A 20,336-nucleotide genomic window follows, 5' to 3' on the forward strand; every position below is an offset into this window, starting at 1 on the left:
CATATACAGTGGAACCTTGCTTAACGAGAACAATCCGTTCTGGGACTGTGCTTGTTAACCAAGTTACTCGTTTAGCAGAGCAAGATTTCCCATAGGAAATCATTGCAAGGCAGACAATTTGTTCCACAACTAGTTAAATGTCCTATCCTGGTCCCCTATTCTGTCATTCCACACATGCACAAACGCACACAAACACACAAGCATGCACGCGCACACATATATGCTCACCTTACCTTCCGTTCCATCGCCGGTCTCCTGGGACTTGCTGTTCTCCGGTGCGGGCCGTGTATCGGGTTACCATAACGACGAGGGAGGAACTTCCTGCCAGAGCGCTGACGTCAAAGGCAGAGCCGCTTGCCTCTGATTGGCCAGCGCGCTGCCTTTGAGTAGCGGTGACAGGAACCAGGAAGTTCCTGCTTCGTCGCTATGGATGCCGATGCACAGCCTGGAGTGGAGCGGCGAGGCGAACTACAGGACCCAGGAGGCCGGCGATAAAACGGAAGGTACACATATTATATGCTCACCTTACCTTCCGTTCCACCGCCGGCCTCATGGTAGCATGTCGCGATGTACCCGGGAACTACAAGAACCATGAGATCGGCGGTGGAACGGAAGGTAAGGTGAGCATAATGCTGTATGTGTTTGCGTTCTTGTGTATGTTTGTGTGGACTGCAAGTGCGGGTCAGAGCGCGGTGGATGGACGGAACTGGAAGTGTGTGAGGTGAGGGTTTTGCTCGCACAGCAAAGCTTTCTCGTAAACCGGGTTACAAATTTACAGAAAGCTTTGCTTGTTAAGCGAAATTCTCGTTAAGTGGGTTACTCGTTACACGAAGTTCCACTGTATTATAATTCACTCCATAGTACTCCATATATTATAATTCACCCCAGGCCTCCATGTATGATGCAGCCTGCCCCCCATGCTTCATGTACAGTGCCTACAAGTAGTATTCAACCCCCTGCAGATTTAGCAGGTTTGATAAGATGCAAATAAGTTAGAGCCTGCAAACTTTAAACAAGAGCAGGATTTATTAACAGATGCATAAATCTTACAAACCAACAAGTTATGTTGCTCAGTTAAATTTTAATAAATTTTCAACATAAAAGTGTGGGTCAATTATTATTCAACCCCTAGGTTTAATATTTTGTGGAATAACCCTTGTTTGCAATTACAGCTAATAATCGTCTTTTATAAGACCTGATCAGGCCGGCACAGGTCTCTGGAGTTATCTTGGCCCACTCCTCCATGCAGATCTTCTCCACGTTATCTAGGTTCTTTGGGTGTCTCATGTGGACTTTAATCTTGAGCTCCTTCCACAAGTTTTCAATTGGGTTAAGGTCAGGAGACTGACTAGGCCACTGCAACACCTTGATTTTTTCCCTCTTGAACCAGGCCTTGGTTTTCTCGGCTGTGTGCTTTGAGTTGTTGTCTTGTTGGAAGATGAAATGGAGGAGCGGAGGTTCTTGGCCAAAATCTCCAGGTAGGCCGTGCTATCCATCTTCCCATGGATGAGGACCAGATGGCCAGGCCCCTTGGCTGAGAAACAGCCCCACAGCATGATGCTGCCACCACCATGCTTGACTGTAGTGATGTATTCTTGGGGTCGTATGCAGTGCCATCCAGTCTCCAAACGTCACGTGTGTGGTTGGCACCAAAGATCTCGATCTTGGTCTCATCATACCAGAGAACCTTGAACCAGTCTGTCTCAGAGTCCTCCAAGTGATCATGAGCAAACTGTAGACGAGCCTTGACATGACACTTTGAAAGTAAAGGTACCTTATGGGCTCATCTGGAACGGAGACCATTGCGGTGGAGTACGTTACTTATGGTATTGACTGAAACCAATGTCCCCACTGCCATGAGATCTACCCAGAGCTCCTTCCTTGTTGTCCTTGGGTTAGCCTTGACTCTTTGGACAAGCCTGGCCTCGGCACGGGTGGAAACTTTCAAAGGCTGTCCAGGCCGTGGAAGGCTAACAGTAGTTCCATAAGCCTTCCACTTCCGGATGATGCTCCCAACAGTGGAGACAGGTAGGCCCAACTCCTTGGAAAGGGTTTTGTACCCCTTGCCAGCCTTGTGACCCTCCACGATCTTGTCTCTGATGGCCTTTGGAATTCTCCTTTGTCTTTCCCATGTTGACCAAGTATGAGTGCTGTTCACAAGTTTGGGGAGGGTCTTAATTAGTCAGAAAAGGCTGGAAAAAGAGATAATTAATCCAAACATGTGAAGCTCATTGTTCTTTGTGCCTGAAATACTTCTTAATACTTTAGGGGAACCAAACAGAATTCTTGTGGTTTGAGGGGTTGAATAATAAATGACCCTCTGAATAAACTTTTCACAATTTAAAAAAAAAATAAAAAAAGAAATAACATTCTTTTCTTTGTCGCTCCATTGGGAGACCCAGACAATTGGGTGTATAGCTTCTGCCTCCGGAGGCCACACAAAGTATTACACTTAAAAGTGTAAAGCCCCTCCCCTTCTGCCTATACACCCCCCGTGCATCACGGGTTCCTCAGTTTTCATGCTTTGTGCGAAGGAGGCAGACATCCACGCATAGCTCCACAGCTTAGTCAGCAGCAGCTGCTGACTATGTCGGATGGAAGAAAAGAGGGCCCATAACAGGGCCCCCAGCATGCTCCCTTCTCACCCCACTCTTGTCGGCGGTGTTGTTAAGGTTGAGGTATCCATTGCGGGTACGGAGGCTGGAGCCCACATGCTGTTTTCCTTCCCCATCCCTTTAGGGCTCTGGGTGAAGTGGGATCCTAATCGGTCTCCAGGCACTGAGACCGTGCTCCATCCACAGCCCCTGGGGACTCTGCTGGACAAGGAGCCGAGTATCGTCAGGGACAAGGCCCTGCTACTTTGAGGTACTCTGTGTCCCCGTGGGGACCGCGCACAGAAACACTCCAGCATTGCTGGGTGTGTTAGTGCGCCGGGGACCGCAGCGCTGACCGCGCTTGTGCCATCACACACTGCAGCGTGGCTGGGTGTGTTAGTTTACTGGGGACTACCGCGCTGACCGCGCGCTGCCATTTCACACTGCAGCGCGCCTGGGAGTGTTAGTACGCCGGGGACTACCGCGCTTATACGCCGGCCGCGCTTATAACTTTAGTCCCCGGCTTTTGCGGCCTAGTCTCACTTTTTTCCCGCCCCCAGGCCTGCCAGTCAGGGGAAGGGCGAGACGCTGTACAGGACGTCAGCGCTGAGGGCTGGAACATGCTTTGCATACTCCACCCCCCTCACTGTGCACAGTGGGGCACCAGATTCCCGCACTTTCTAGGGCACGCCCACGGCCCCCCTCCTCTCCTCAGGACGCCGGCAGCCATTCCTGTCAGCTCTTCTGACGCTGGAGAGGGGAGACAAGCTCTGGGAGACCCAGGCAGGGATTCTGGTGATCACACAACCGCTTTGAGCGGGCGGTAAGCAGCACCTGAGGTGCTGGCCCCACTAGTGCAGAAGTGTACATATAGATTATATGCTTATAGGCTATACTTTACACTGTATGGTGCACGGTTGATTTTTGGCTATATACCCTCCTGGATTGCTCAGAGGAGACAACAGCATGTCGTCCGCAAAAAGCAAGGGTGCCAAAGCACAGGCTTACTATGCTGCCTGCGCCGCATGTACGGCTATACTACCGGCAGGTTCCACTGACCCTCATTGTGTGCAATGCTCGGCCCCTGTGGCACTTACTCAGCCGGAGCCTCTGCTAAGGGTGGCCCAGGGGGAACCACCTGCTAACACTGTCCAGGTGACGGGGACGGAGTTTGCAGTTTTTACTGATAGACTTTCTGAGACTATGGCTAAGATACTAGAAGCCTTGCAGTCCAGACCGGTATCTCAGACCATGGGCACTGTGGAATCATTGCACCCTGGTCCCCCTCAGTTGGAGCAACAATGTCCTCCCGGGGTGTCTCATAGATCCCAGGGTGAGGTCTCTGACACGGACCGCAGCCCCAGACCGCCTAAGCGAGCTCGCTGGGAAATTCCCTCGACATCATCACATTGTTCAGGGTCTCAGCGGGAGGACTCTCTGTATGATGAAGCGGAGGTAGCTGATCAGGATTCTGATCCTGAGGCCGCTCTCAACCTTGATACTCCTGATGGGGACGCCATAGTGAATGATCTTATCGCGTCCATCAATCAAATGTTGGATATTTCTCCCTCAGCGCCTCCAGTGGAGGAGTCAGCTTCTCAGCAGGAGAAATTCCGTTTCAGGTTTCCTAAGCGTACAACGAGTATGTTTCTGGACCACTCTAACTTCAGAGAGGCAGTCCAGAAACACCGAGCTTGTCCAGATAAGCGTTTTTCCAAGCGCCTTAAGGATACACGTTATCCCTTCCCCCCTGACGTGGTCAAGGGCTGGACTCAGTGTCCCAAGGTGGATCCTCCAATCTCCAGACTGGCGGCTAGATCCATAGTTGCAGTGGAAGATGGGGCTTCACTCAAGGATGCCACTGACAGACAGATGGAGCTCTGGTTGAAATCCATCTATGAAGCTATCGGCGCGTCTTTTGCTCCAGCATTCGCAGCCGTATGGGCACTCCAAGCTATCTCAGCTGGTCAAGCGCAAATTGACGCACTCACACGTACGTCTGCGCCGCAAGTGGCGTCCATAACCTCTCAGACGTCGGCATTTGCGTCCTACGCTATTAATGCTGTCCTGGACTCTGCGAGCCGTACGGCGGTTGCATCCGACAACTCGGTGGCAATACGCAGGGCCTTGTGGCTACGGGAATGGAAGGCAGATTCGGCTTCAAAAAAGTGCTTAACCAGTTTGCCTTTTTCTGGCGACCGTTTGTTTGGTGAGCGATTGGATGAAATCATCAAACAATCCAAGGGAAAGGATACATCCTTACCCCAGGCCAAACCAAACATACCCCAACAGAGGAGGGGACAGTCGAGGTTTCGGTCCTTTCGGGGCGCGGGCAGGTCCCAATTCTCCTCGTCCAAAAGGCCTCAGAAGGATCAGAAGAACTCCGATTCATGGCGGTCTAAGTCACGTCCTAAAAAGACCGCCGGAGGTGCCGCTACCAAGGCGGCTTCCTCATGACTTTCGGCCTCCTCACACCACATCCTCGGTCGGTGGCAGGCTCTCCCGCTTCTGCGACACCTGGCTGCCACAGGTAAAAGACCGTTGGGTGAGAGACATTCTGTCTCACGGTTACAAGATAGAGTTCAGCTCTCGTCCTCCGACTCGATTCTTCAGAACATCTCCGCCTCCCGAGCGAGCCGATGCTCTTCTGCAGGCGGTGGGCACTCTGAAGGCAGGAGTGGTGGTCCCGGTTCCTCTTCAGCAACAGGGTCACGGTTTTTACTCCAACCTGTTTGTGGTTCCAAAGAAGGACGGGTCTTTCCGTCCTGTCCTGGACCTAAAACTGCTCAACAAACACGTAAAGACCAGGCGGTTCCGGATGGAATCCCTCCGCTCCGTCATCGACTCAATGTCCCAAGGAGATTTCCTTGCATCGATCGATATCAAAGATGCTTATCTCCACGTACCGATTGCTCCAGAGCATCAGCGCTTCCTGCGCTTCGCCATAGGAGACGAACACCTTCAGTTCGCGGCACTGCCGTTCGGCCTGGCGACAGCCCCACGGGTTTTCACCAAGGTCATGGCTACAGTAGTTGCGGTCCTCCACTCTCAGGGTCACTCGGTGATCCCTTACTTAGACGATCTGCTGGTCAAGGCACCCTCTCAAGAGGCATGCCAACACAGCCTCAACGCTACTCTGGAGACTCTCCAGAGTTTCGGGTGGATCATCAATTTTCCAAAGTCAAATCTGACACCGGCCCAATCGCTGACATATCTTGGCATGGAGTTTCATACCCTCTCAGCGATGGTAATGCTTCCGCTGAACAAACAGCGGTCACTGCAGACAGGGTTGCAATCTCTCCTTCAAGGTCAGTCACACCCCTTGAGGCGCCTCATGCACTTCCTAGGGAAGATGGTGGCAGCAATGGAGGCAGTCCCTTTCGCGCAGTTTCACCTGCGTCCTCTTCAATGGGACATCCTACGCAAATGGGACAGGAAGTCGACGTCCCTCGACAGGATCGTCTCCCTCTCTCAGGCAGCCAAAGCTTCCCTTCGGTGGTGGCTTCTTCCCACTTCATTGTCGAAGGGGAAATCCTTCCTACCCCCATCCTGGGCGGTGGTCACGACGGACGCGAGCCTGTCAGGGTGGGGAGCAGTCTTTCTCCACCACAGGGCTCAGGGTACGTGGACTCAGCAGGAGTCCTCCCTTCAGATCAATGTTCTGGAGATCAGGGCAGTGTATCTTGCCCTAAAAGCGTTCCAGCAGTGGCTGGAAGGCAAGCAGATCCGAATTCAGTCGGACAACTCCACAGCGGTGGCTTACATCAACCACCAAGGCGGAACACGCAGTCGGCAAGCCTTCCAGGAAGTCCGGCGGATTTTGATGTGGGTGGAAGCCACGGCCTCCACCATATCCGCAGTTCACATCCCGGGCGTAGAAAACTGGGAAGCAGACTTTCTCAGTCGCCAGGGCATGGACGCAGGGGAATGGTCCCTTCACCCGGACGTGTTTCAGGAGATCTGTTGCCGCTGGGGGATGCCGGACGTCGACCTAATGGCGTCCCGGCACAACAACAAGGTCACGGCATTCATGGCACGATCTCACGATCACAGAGCTCTGGCGGCAGACGCCTTAGTTCAGGATTGGTCGCAGTTTCAACTCCCTTATGTGTTTCCACCTCTGGCACTGTTGCCCAGAGTGTTACGCAAGATCAGGTCAGACTGCCGCCGCGCCATTCTCGTCGCTCCAGACTGGCCGAGAAGGTCGTGGTACCCGGATCTGTGGCATCTCACGGTGGGCCAACCGTGGGCACTACCAGACCGTCCAGACTTGCTGTCTCAAGGGCCGTTTTTCCATCTGAATTCTGCGGCCCTCAACCTGACTGTGTGGCCATTGAGTCCTGGATCCTAGCGTCTTCAGGGTTATCTCAAGAGGTCATTGCCACTATGAGACAGGCCAGGAAACCAACGTCTGCCAAGATCTACCACAGGACGTGGAAGATATTCCTATCTTGGTGCTCTGATCAGGGATTTTCCCCCTGGCCATTTGCATTGCCCACTTTTCTTTCCTTTCTTCAATCAGGATTGGAAAAAGGATTGTCGCTCGGCTCCCTTAAGGGACAAGTCTCAGCGCTCTCTGTGTTCTTTCAGAAGCGTCCTGCCAGGCTTCTCAGGTACGCACGTTCCTGCAGGGGGTTTGTCACATTGTCCCTCCTTACAGGCGGCTGTTAGAACCCTGGGATCTGAACAGGGTTCTGATGGCCCTTCAGAAGGCACCTTTTGAGCCTTTGAAGGATATTTCTCTTTCTCGCCTTTCGCAGAAGGTGGTCTTCCTAGTAGCAGTCACATCACTTCGGAGAGTGTCTGAGCTAGCAGCGTTGTCATGCAAGGCTCCTTTCCTGGTGTTTCACCAGGACAAGGTGGTGCTGCGCCCGGTTCCGGAATTCCTTCCTAAGGTGGTATCCACCTTTCATCTCAATCAGGATATCTCCTTACCTTCTTTTTGTCCTCATCCAGTTCATCAATGTGAAAGGGATTTGCATTTGTTAGATCTGGTGAGAGCGCTCAGAATCTACATTTCCCGTACGGCGCCCCTGCGCCGCTCGGAGGCACTCTTTGTCCTTGTCGCTGGTCAGCGTAAGGGGTCACAGGCTTCCAAATCCACCCTGGCTCGGTGGATCAAGGAACCAATACTCGAAGCCTACCGTTCTTCTGGACTTCCGGTTCCCTCAGGGCTAAGGGCCCATTCTACCAGAGCCGTGGGTGCGTCCTGGGCTTTACGGCACCAGGCTACGGCTCAGCAGGTGTGCCAGGCGGCTACCTGGTCGAGCCTGCACACTTTCACCAAACACTATCAGGTGCATACCTATGCTTCGGCGGATGCCAGCCTAGGTAGACGAGTCCTTCAGGCGGCGGTTGCCCACCTGTAGGAACGGGCCGTTTTACGGCTCTATTACGAGGTATTATTTTACCCACCCAGGGACAGCTTTTGGACGTCCCAATTGTCTGGGTCTCCCAATGAAGCGACAAAGAAGAAGGGAATTTTGTTTACTTACCGTAAATTCCTTTTCTTCTAGCTCCAATTGGGAGACCCAGCACCCGCCCTGTTCCCTTCGGGCTGTTGTTTTTTCGTGTACACATGTTGTTCATGTTGAATGGTTTCAGTTCTCCGAAATTTCTTCGGATTGAAGTTACTTTAAACCAATTTATTTGCTTTCCTCCTTCTTGCTTTTGCACTAAAACTGAGGAACCCGTGATGCACGGGGGGTGTATAGGCAGAAGGGGAGGGGCTTTACACTTTTAAGTGTAATACTTTGTGTGGCCTCCGGAGGCAGAAGTTATACACCCAATTGTCTGGGTCTCCCGATTGGAGCTAGAAGAAAAGGAATTTACGGTAAGTAAACAAAATTCCCTTCTTTTGCTGCAGTGCATTTCACACTTCCAGGCTGATCTACAGTCCAAATGTCACAATGCCAAGTTAATTCCGAATGTGTAAACCTGCTAAATCTGCAGGGGGTTGAATACTACTTGTAGGCACTGTATAATGGAGCCAGCCCCCCATGCTCCATGTATAATGCAACCAACCTCCAAGGCCTTCATGTATAATGCAGCCAGCCCCCCATGCTCCATGTATAATGCAGCCAGCCCCCCATGCTCCATGTATAATGCAGCCAGCCCCCCATGCTCCATGTATAATGCAGCCGGCCCACCATGCTCCATGTATAATGCAGCCAGCCCACCATGCTCCATGTATAATGCAGCCCCCATGCTCCATGTATAATGCAGCCCCCCCATGCTCTATATGTAATGTAGCCAGCGCCCCATGCTCCATGTATAATGCAGCCCCCTATGCTCCATGTATAATGCTGGTAGCCCCCCATGCTCCATGTATAATGCAAGTCCCCAATGTTCCATGTATAATGCAGTCAGCCCCCCATAGTCCATGTATAATGCAGCCAGCCACCCATGTTCCATGTATAATGCAGTCCCCCATGCTCCATGTATAATGCAGCCCGCCATACTCCATGTATAATGCAGTCCGCCATACTCCATGTATAATGCAGCCCCCATGCTTCATGTTTAATGCAGCCCCCATGCTTCATGTTTAATGCAGCCAGGCCCCCCCATGGTCCATGTATAATGCAGCCCCCCCATGCTCCATATGTAATGCAGCCAGCGCCCCATGCTCCATGTACAATGCAGCCCCCTATGCTCTATGTATAATGCAGCCCGCGCCTCATGCTCCATGTATAATGCAGCCCCCCTATGCTCCATGTATAATTCTGGCAGCCCCCCATGCTCCGTATGTAATGCAAGCCCCCCCATGCTCCATGTATAATGCAGCCAGCCACCCATGTTCCATGTATAATGCAGCCCCCCATGCTTCATGTATAATGCAGCCAGCCCCCCCCATGCTCCATGTATAATGCAGCCCCCATACTCCATGTATAATGCAAGCCCCCCATGCTCCATGTATAATGCTGTCAGCTCCCCATATTCCATGTATAATGCTGGCAGCCCCCCCATACTCCATGTATAATGTTGGCAGACAAACCCCCCCCCACCCCGTCCACTGTGTACGCACTGATTTTTTAAAAAACAACAAACAAGTTCTTACCTCTCCTCCGTTCCCCCTCTGCTCCGGTCGGCGTCCTCCTGTCTTGCGCTCTGTTCTCTCAGCACAGCAGTCGCACGGGGCTTGACGTCACCGCGCAGGCACAGAGGGAGAATGATGAAGCGTGGAGCTGCACGGGCTGCTCCACGCTTCATTGTTGCTGTGTGTGATGACGGGGAGGGGGGCCCAGTGCCGCCGCTAATAACGGGCATATAGCAGTCGCGTGGTCTGCGACAGATCGGGGCAGCTCCTCTCACAGAAAGGAGCTGGCTGCTGATCTGCAGAACGGGCCCCTAAGCTGCCGAGCCCGGTCGCAGCCGCGACCTCGGTAGTTATGCCCCTGGTAGTATTACTGCTCTGTATTACCAATGCTGGAGCGATCAGTGCTGAGCAGAATACTAACTGCCTATGAGTGTGCAGAGGGCTGAGCTACACAGTGAGGCCGGGTGGTGCCAGCTCTGACTGTGAGGTTTAGCAAACAAGGAAAGGAAAAAGTCAAGTTTGCTTGAGCTACAGGTCAAAAAAGTGGCTGCAGAGAATAAAGTGATAACTCAAGAGAAATAAAAGTTAGAAAACAAAAGAAAACCAATGTAGGAATGTTTTAATGACAATACAGCAAATATTAGCTTAAAAAAAGTTTGGAGTTTGTCAGACAACTTCTTTAATTTATTTCAGTTATTCAATTCAAAAAGAGAAACACATAGATCACTCTATTCGTAATGAGTCTATATAATATATTTCAAGTGTGTTATTTCTGTTAATGTTGATGATTATGGCTTACAGCCAACAAAAACCCAAGTCATTCTCAAAAAATTAGAATAATCACCACAAAACACCTGTGAAGGCTTCCTAAGCGTTTAAAATGGTCCCTTAGTGTGGTTCAGTAGGCTACACAATCATGGGGAAGAATGCTGATTTGACATATGTCCAGAAGGCAGTCATTGAAACACTCCACAAAGAGAGTAAGCCACAAAAGGTCATTGCTAAAGAAGCTGGCTGTTCACAGAATGCTGTATCCAAGCATATTAATAGAAAGTTGAGCGGAAGGAAAAAGTGTGGTAGAAAAAGGTGCACAAGCAACCGGGATAATTACAGCCTTGATAAGATTGTGAAGCAAAGGCCATTCTAAAATCAGGAGACAGATTCTCATGTAGATCTGTGTCTGGCTCTTAGCCTGGAACAGCTCATTTACATATAAGAAAAGCGTAGTTTTCTCTGGAATAAGTAATTGGATCGCAGATATCAAAGTATCATTTTATTCAACTTTCAATGACCTACATGCCCATATAGACAGCTTAGAAGGGCTGATCCTACTGACAGTTTTCCTTTTAAATAGATAATTATCTGGTGACTGCTTCCCTTTTAATTGTGTGTATGCTGTTTTTTTTGTTGTCTTAGTTTAACTTTTGATTTAGAAGCATATTAAAGTAACATTTCACTGAGTTATTCACTACATTGATATGTTTCCATTTCCAGACTGCAAAGGATTTCCATCAACCCCATATAGTGCTGTGCCAAACAATTTTATCAACATGAACAACAAACAAGTCTTATTAAAGTCTCCTAGAAGGTCCAATGTAGCGGAAGCCAGCTTCTCTAGGCCAGGGAATGCAACCATTGAAGAGCTTTACCCACAAATGATTGTGCGCATGAACAGGGCTCGGAATATAAATTTTAAAAACAGAGCTGCTGGTAATGTCCGGAGTGAAAGACACCAACTTTGGTGTAAAAATAAGATGGAAGCCATGAAAATGATCAGCAAGTGTCTTAAGACGACAATACGCTCTGCACCAAATTTAGAGGATACTGTGAGTGTGATTAAATAATGTCCAATTATTTTTTTTTCAAGTAAGTTAGATAGATCTTAAATACCTGTTTACCCCAACATCCCTATTACCATGCATATTCAGCTTTTAGACTCGGCATATTCTGTGCCTTGAACATTTCAATGCAGTATGTGGATCTCTGAGAATTTCCTACTATGTGCATTCGATTCCTGACATAGGAGTTGCCTCTACACTGTTTGACCCTCCTGAAATATGTTTGGCAAATACCGTATGAGACGCACCCCAAATTTAGAGAAGAAAGGGGGTATGTCTTACGATCCGGTGGTCTCTTACCGGGAGTAGGATGGCAGCGGTGGTGGAGCGGGGCCACAGGAGGCAGGGGCAGTAGTGGGGTGGGTCAATGTTGCGGATGGTGCGGCTGGCGGGTGTCCCAGATGCTGTGAGGTAACTTCAAGAAACTGTCGGTGGTGCGAGCTTTAAACAAAGGAAGCTCAGAGTCGGCGCGTGCGCAGATTGAGCTATCTTCTCAATGACAAGCCGAGATCTCATCTGTGCACGCGACACCTCCAGGCACCATTTTCCTTAAGTCCGCTGGTCCAGAAATGGCGCTTGCGCAGATGAGATCTTGAGCGTAGAGCGAGCCTGCGTGCACAGCCGCCTCCGGGCACCATTATTTGAAGCCCACACCTTTGACATTTTCAGGATGCTCCTGCCTTACCGGTGGCAGCAGCGCACCCAGCACAGCACCCCGCAGGATCCCTCTCCACTACCTCCCGATAAGGTGCATTTGGGTTATAACCGGCACCCCTCCTTTTCCTCCCAAATTTATGGGAGGAAAAGTGTGTCTTGTAATTTGAAAAATACGGTACTTTAGAAGCCATATTTCATCATTTTATTCTGTTAGATTTATTTTTCTCTTACAGTATTTGCTGCTGTTTTTAATTTGGATAACCTCTTTAAAACATTTTTATTTTCAGGTTGTTGCCTCAGGTCATATGTTCCATCACAGCCCAGGGTCACAGAGTAAGTAAACTTTGAATCTTTTAGGCATGAAAAAAATCATCTTAATGCTTAAAAGATAAGAATAAAAGTTTATTTTTGGTTTAAAAAAAAAAAAAAATCTCTATATATATTTTCTTGTTATTGAGAACAATAAAATTGTTATAATAAAATTGGGTTAATAGTTAACTCTTATAGATATAATAAATGTTTGCAGTTTGCTTTCCATTTTTGCTCAAGGTTGGGTTTTTCCTCCATGGGGTACGATACATTTGAGATTGCAAATACAGGGTCCAATTCACCAAAGTCTTTACCTATTGCGTGTTCAGAAAGAATAACATAGTGTAGGTAAAAGAAAAATGCAAGGAAAAAGCAGAAGTGCACGATAGTTTAGAAATCTCGTTCATTGTGATGTAACAGTAAAATGCTGTGTTTTATGTAGGGTTTTTCTGTTTTTCTTTTTACAGAGTCCTATAACTCAGGAAGGAATGCTGGAAGTCCTAAAACACATGCATGGTATAGTATTGATATATATGTATAGTTCATCTTTTTAGAAATCGTTTTGCTGACCGCGAGGAGCAGGGGAGTGTTTAGATGACGCATCCTGATGTGGAAAAAGTGCTTCAATAGTTTTTATTGGAGAAAAGCTCTTAAATTGATCTTGTATGTAGTAGATAAATACATGTCTCTTTATTTGGGGCCTATTCACGTTTGCTGACATAAACTGGATGTGTTTCTTTCAGAAATCAATTTAATCCCTTCATATTCTAAGCTGCTCTGGAAAATTAAACCCAGTGACATGATTTTATTGCTAAGAGTACCACCGCTATTTGTGTATTGCACCATTATTATAGATGAAATACATTACAATTCATAGAACAATAGTCCGTGTGTGGGAGCAGAGCCCATTATGTTAGGCCTCATTCACACTGTGTATAAAGCCTGCTTTACATGTTACGATTTTGCATACAATATCGTATGCGATCGTAACCGCCCCCATCGTATGTGCGGCACGTTCAATTTGTTGAATGTGCCGCACAAACGATTAACCCCCGTCACACGTACTTACCCGTCCATACGACCTCGATGTGGGCGGCGACCGTCCACTTCCTGGAGTGGGAGGGACGTTCGACGTCACGCAGCAGCCGGCCAATAGAAGCGGAGGGGCGGAGATGAGCGGGACGTAAACATCCCGCCCACCTCTTTCCTTCCGCATTACCGGCCTGGAGCCGCAGGACGCAGGTAAGATCTGTTCAATGTTCCCAGGGTGTCACACACTGCGATGTGTGCTGCCTTGGGAACATTGAACAACCCGACGTGCAATTCGTCAGGATTCAACGACGTGTATGCGATGAACGTTTTAACGTTCAATCGCACGTACCTGTCACACACTACAATGTATCTTACGATGCCGGATGTGCGTCACGACGTGACCCCGCCGACACATCGTAAGATATATTGTAGCGTGTAAAGCGGGCTTTATGCTCACAAATCCCACACTGATTGCAATTCTACCAACTTGCGCTATTGGCACGTAGATCTCTACGATACTGTTAGTCCAGGTCCTTGATTTGGAGAATGTAACTCATTCCTGAAGATTATTCTCTTAGAAATCTGCTGCACACACTCATATTTGTAACAGGTTTATCTTGGTCTTGGTTTTCTCATTTCTCTCTTATGTTGCTAACTTGTCATTTTATTTCTTTACATAAAACGTGTGCAGGAAACGGATTTGCCAAAAAGACAACAACTAAAGGAGTCTCCGCTAAGTCATCTCTATGCAACTGGAAAGAAAAAAAGCTTGTTCACTGGTTTTACATGTTGTGTTTGTGGAATATTCCTGTGATACCGTATCAATATCCTAACTTACAGGGAGTCTTTTAGTCACAAGATGCATATTAAAGTACATAAGTAGTTATGTAGTGGACCCTCTGTAGAAATCATCATACAAGCAGTATACATTTGCATGTTTTCTATGTGACATGGAAATGAGGGAGCTTCGTTTCATCCTTTGTGTGACTAAGGGCTCTGAACTTACTGCCCTTCAATTTGCATTATGAGCGTATATTCTGATTGACAGCTGTCGCTTGCCTGAACTTTCCTCGGCACACTGACACTGAAAGAACCCAGTGGCACGCACACAGTGTGAATGCAGGTGTACCCTCATTCCTGGCTCTTGTCTGTAAAATTAAAGTCCATTTCTCAGTCACAAAATACTAAAATGTATACTGTTGGTATGATCTTTATATTGGCCAGGTCTCCATGTAAGGGTTTAAATGGGTGGTTCACTACTCTTTAATAGTGGCCACATCCCTTTAAAACTGATAGAAAAGGCTTTTTCTAAATTCTAAATACCTTGTTCATCCAATTCTGCCTCTGAGTGGCGCTATTGTGGTCCTCTCATCCCCATGAAGTGACCCCCACCCCCGAGCTCCGTGATCTGGTGATGTTATGTCAACTTCCAGTTGACCCAAGGTCACCAAGCCCGGGCCTGGTCTTCCTGAGTTTCAGGGCTGTGAGCGGAGTTTCACCACTCGTCACAGCCCAGTGTGTTCGCTGTAGAGCGCCACAATCGAGAGTAATGCTGGGCTGTCACGAGCAGTGAAACTACACACACAGCCCAGTTACTCAGGGAGACTTCGGCCCACCTCGGTGATGTTGGGTCAACTGGAAGTTGACGTGACATCACCGGATCTCAGAGGTCACGGAGCCCCGAGGGTCACTTCATGGGAATAAGTGGAGCACAATAGCACCGCTCAGAGGCAGAATTGGCTGAACAAGGTATTTAGAAAAAGCCTTCCGTATCAGTTTTACAGAGATTTGACCACTATTGCAGAGTAGTGAACACCCCTTCAATATGCATTTTGGGGGTGACAGGTTTTCTTGTTTTTATGTCATGCCAAATCAAACACTGGAGACATAGATAAATGTTACAGGTCTTGTTTTAATTCCTTGATGTTAATGTTTCTATATTTGCATTTATTACTGTAAAAGAGTTTTTATCCAAAACCTAATAATGGCTATAATAGTGAGAAATCTTAGGTTGGAGCAGCTACCCGAGGCTTACAATTGTTTCCTATTATTGCAGTGGTCCATTCTAGTAACAATAATTGCAGCATGAGTTGCTGAAAAGCAAATCCATTAGTGACACTAAATGTGGCGGCACTTCCAAAGTTCCGGCCAAAGTTGCACAATTATTGGCTACTGCTATAAAATCTTCTTTCTGTGGCCATCTCTCAAATGAGTCAGGAAATTTTACTTAATGGTGTCCACAACTCTGACAACCCCTTCTCAATTACAATATTCCCTCAAATAAATACACTGTATTGTCCTTAGGTGCTGGCGTCATTCCAGCGATGCCTGGCTTGTGTGACATTGCCAAGTGAGTCCTGCAGCCAATCTGCAGTCGCTAATGGGCTGCTTCACTGTCATTTCCCACAGATGGCCGTTTCTTCTTAAGGAAGTGAGAGTGAAGCAGCCTCTGATTGGCTGCAGGACTCTCACATGACTTAATGTCACTCGAGACCTGTAACGGTGCCAGAGTTGACAAGGAGTTGTCTGAGTTGTGCACAGCCCCTCGAAAGATTTTATGTACTACTACCACATGGGTTGTTTTATTTTATGTTTTACCATATTTACCCAACCATTTCCCCCACTGCAGTTGTTCTGCCATTCTTACTGTTAAACATTAACACGTGAAAAACACCAAACACCACCTGAATTTTGAAAATTCATAGGAGGGCACAGGAAATCTATGATGTACCCTTATTTCTTCATGTCATCATTTTGGAATTGGAAAACTTTGCTTAGGACCCGTCTCTCCCTGAGTTCTCAGGTTTTGAATTTGGTTGGGTTTTAGGCAATTTTAGAGCAAATTGTTGCAAAAATAAAAAGTTTTATTGTTTTCCACTGTTATTTAGTATGTAATAATACCATGTTTTACAGAAATATTTGATGTTTTAAGAAGAAATAAATACTTTCAATAGTTTGTGTTTGTCTCTTTTGTCCACCTGACACAAAAGCATATCGGATATGGAATGGCGGAAATATTTTTGGTTTTCTTCACCCTGTTCGGATCAGTCTGGTTTGAGTTAGACAGAGGGAAGAAGAGAGTTTTGCTTAGCAAAATAGCCACAATCAAGCCCACTTCTGTGTATTATGCATCAGTACTGATGCAGCGTCAGCCCAAATTTTATAACTGGTGGATGGTTTATAGAGATGAAGTAGTACCGTAATATTCGTACTCGCTATACTCGTAACGAGTACTTTGTAATATGCGTGCATTCGTTCCGAAGCGAGTACAATGCAAGTCAATGGGAAATGCATGTAATTTTCCGCTGGACCCAACAAAGAGATCTGGGGGCGTAAGGAAAAGGCTGAAATGGATGGGAAAATGATGAAACTGAATGAGAAGAGCCTGGAGAATATGCCTGCATGCATTCCTAACTCATATGGTTTCTAGGAATGAGGATGTCACAGTATTACGCCACTTTTACAGATGCACAAGAACACCTACCTAACCTAAATTGCATTTTACAAGCCAAAAAGGTTAGCACTGTTTTTCCTGCATAATTGCTTGTATATATAAGCAACATCTGAATATAAATGGGGACGTGAAAATGACCCACAGTGTAGGTCAAGACTCACCCTAAATAATGAGTATAATACCAAAATATGTGATAGAGGCCCTGAAATATTTAATTCAACCTATAAACCAAAAAGAGCCATGCAACTACCAGGTTGAATACAGAAAATAATTTTCTTTATAAAATGACCATAGAATAATAACACCACAAAATAAAAATAGAAGAATTAGTGCTGATGAGGATAAGAAAAGGGATACCCAGACACAAAAAATTAATTGGAGGTGGGTATAAGGTGCCAATGCACAATAGCAGCCAGATTGTAAATATTGCACAAAAAAGAAGGGGAGTCCAGCCATGCACTTCAAAAATATAGTAACCAGTAAACAAGGGCAATGCTGGAAGTACACAATCCAAATAAAGTGCATATGCATAGTGCTGCAAGATGTATTCAGCCGCCTATAAATGAACACTCACCCATAATAACTCCTTGTCTGTGAGGGGATGTACCTCCAGGACCACGACGTGTGTTTCGCGCGGGCTTCTTCGGGGGAGCCATAAAGGTGAGTGTATTCCCAAGGGTATATATAGCATACACTCCCTAAGTCAACGTGTACTGCCGTCCAGTGCGGCGCATGTGTTGTCTGCTGAAGCGCCAGACGGAAGCCATGTAAGCACTACAGGGACAGGGCTGAGGAGGGAATACGCCTTCAGACTTCATGCCCAGACCATCGCTTGTAGGAGACGTCAGCAACCTGCGTCTACATTTTGTAGGTCACTTTGTTATACATAATTTCTAGTTAGCTATTCCCCAGCACTTTATAAGGCCAACTAGAACGTGCCCGTTGGTATGTTGATCTTTGATCTGAGGGGCCTCAAGCGGTCCTGTAACATACTTTTTGAGGGACTGCTGTTACTTATACATTTGGACGTTCCCTCCCTCATTTAGAGTCAGATAGTGGAATACATATTCCATAGCAGTGTACAGTGTGCCCATTGTGGCAGTGGTCTTTATCCTCCTCTTCCACCATGTCATTCTGCGGCCCTCAATTCAAGTTTTCAGAGGGCCATTAGTTGTTCATCAGTTATCAACAATCATTGTAAATTGCTATCGAATTTGTATCCCCTATCTCAGTTACAATGTGAGACAACCCAGGGATGTTTTTTTGGCACCTATAGTGACTGACAGTAGATTTCTATTGAATATGTATCCCGTATTTCAGTCACAATGTAAACAACCTCTGACATGGGTCTCCAATGACAAATATTAGTTTGGTAGGACTACTGTCCTTTTTTTGTCCACCACTGCACAATGTGCCTAGTGTTTACAAAAATTCGCCCTATGACCTGAGTCATGGTTGTTGCAGGAATGAAACACTTTATATGGGAAGGGGTGGATGTTTACAGCAGTAGTAAAAATCAACAATTTGGGGGAATTTACTTTGGCTTGCTCTCATCTGGAGGGATTACAAACTAGAGAAATCCAGTCCTTTTTTAATTTAATCAGAGTAACACTGCCTGCTTTTTCTGTGAAAAGACATGTGTGCCTATCAGAGATGATTGCCTCAGCAGAACTGACAACACGCTCTGACATCACACTAGTAGCCGGGCAGGCCAGCACCTCCAAGGCATATAAGGAGAGGTCGGCCAAGTGTTCAGCTTGGACACCCAATAATTAAAGTGAACTGACATGTCAGAAAGGACGCAGGTATGGTCACTTAAGTACCCCTTGACCATATTGTGCAACTTCTCCCTGCTTGACATTGTTACAGGCACAGATAACCCTTGCTGATGTGCTGGTTTATTGAAAATGGCCCAGTTTGCGCACATTTTCCTCCCACCTCTGTTGGACTTGGTGTTGGTGTCTCTCCCCATACTCCTTTGTGTTGAAAAGACCCTCCAGCGTTGTCTGAGGGTGATGTTTTCAGGAACGAATCTACAATGACCCTCTTAAAGGCTTTGTTTTTAATGGGCCATAATTTACAGTGATGCAATCCAAGTTATGTATCTACCTTTACCCCATCTGCATCCAAATCATGAGTCATTTTTCATTAGAATGCTATTCATCCACACTGGACCAGTAAGAAATGGTACACTAATCGAGGTAGAAGATATGACTGACTTTATTGCGGATGTTAAGATACATTTAAAGAAATCCATTGGCTAGGAGACAAAAATACGTAACACGTCTCCTATTGGGTAAAGTGTAGAAGAGCTTATTCTGTGATATATATATATATATATATACATATATATGTGTGTGTGTGTGTGTGTATATATATATATATATATATATATATATATATATACATACATACTGTATAGTGTTTCCTCATTTATATTAAGCTAAGTCAGCATAATTCAATTAAAATAGGAAAGTCCCAGAATGAGTCTTATGATGTCTGCTGAATGCAGATATATGTGTGGTACACAGTTCAAGCTTCAATCACCATCTTAAATTCTGTTTTTGAATATCTTCATATAATTCCTAATGCTCCATAACAGTTCATAATTATGTCCATAACATTCCCCCCTTTTGGAGATGGCCAAAAATCTTTCCTTACTTTCGTCGAGTCTATCGATCTGTCTTTGTGTCGATGGTTACCTCACTTGCCTACGAGATAACCCATCTGTCACTGGGAGTATGGTTTATCCAGGGTCTCCTGTGCTGACCCTGTGACTGGGGACCCTGTGCTCTCCCTCATCCCGACAGTAGACCTAATGGTGGTCAGGGCTGAGCCTCAAGAGTATTCCTATCTCCTGACAGACCCTGGCTTAATTCCCCTTGATTGACCTTTTGGCTATGTTCCACACTCTCGTACAGCTTCTGGGGGGAAGGAGGTGGTGGTCCTCTCATCAGTTCATATTCATCGGGGTTGGTTGCACTCAGAGCCTCATTTTCCTCAGGCGGTGATGGTGGGACATCATCAAAGGCGCGATGCACAGTCATCTTCTGGTCCACAAGCTTGGGTAGAAGAGGGAAGACAGCCATCTCCTGGGTCCAGGTCCGACAGCATTTGTAGTGGGATGCATGGATCTTTGACAGAAAGGAAGAGAGAGAGTGAGAAAGGAGAGAGAGGGGAATATGGAGAGCGAGTGAAGAGAAAGATCTAGATCTGGTTGGATCTGGAGGAGAAAACTCAAGCACATATATTAGTGAAATGTTTCAGTTAAAGGAGTTGTCTGACATAAACTCAAACATTTTTGTTAAGCTAATCTGTGCTGTATTGTCATATAAAACACCCCTACATTGTTATTTTGTTTTCTAACTTTTGTTCCTCTTGAATTATCCCTTTATTCTCTACAGCTCTTTGTTTAC

General features: G+C 46.9%; 1 protein-coding gene across 2 annotated transcripts in view; it reads left to right on the forward strand.

Moving 5' to 3' along the window:
* LOC142289848 (uncharacterized) overlaps positions 1 to 16,398 on the forward strand; it is a 114,376-nt gene extending 97,978 nt beyond the window's left edge. For both annotated transcript variants that reach the window (XM_075333790.1, XM_075333791.1), the window contains 4 exons: positions 11,125 to 11,456; positions 12,413 to 12,458; positions 12,902 to 12,950; positions 14,158 to 16,398. In XM_075333790.1, the coding sequence (XP_075189905.1) occupies positions 11,125 to 11,456; positions 12,413 to 12,458; positions 12,902 to 12,950; positions 14,158 to 14,188 (458 nt within the window). In that variant the 3' untranslated portion in view covers positions 14,189 to 16,398. The remainder of the gene's footprint in view (positions 1 to 11,124; positions 11,457 to 12,412; positions 12,459 to 12,901; positions 12,951 to 14,157) is intronic.
* The last annotated feature ends 3,938 nt before the right edge of the window (positions 16,399 to 20,336 follow it).

Source organism: Anomaloglossus baeobatrachus, chromosome 2, assembly GCF_048569485.1.
Source record: "Anomaloglossus baeobatrachus isolate aAnoBae1 chromosome 2, aAnoBae1.hap1, whole genome shotgun sequence".
In the NCBI taxonomy this organism is placed as follows: Eukaryota; Metazoa; Chordata; class Amphibia; order Anura; family Aromobatidae; genus Anomaloglossus; species Anomaloglossus baeobatrachus.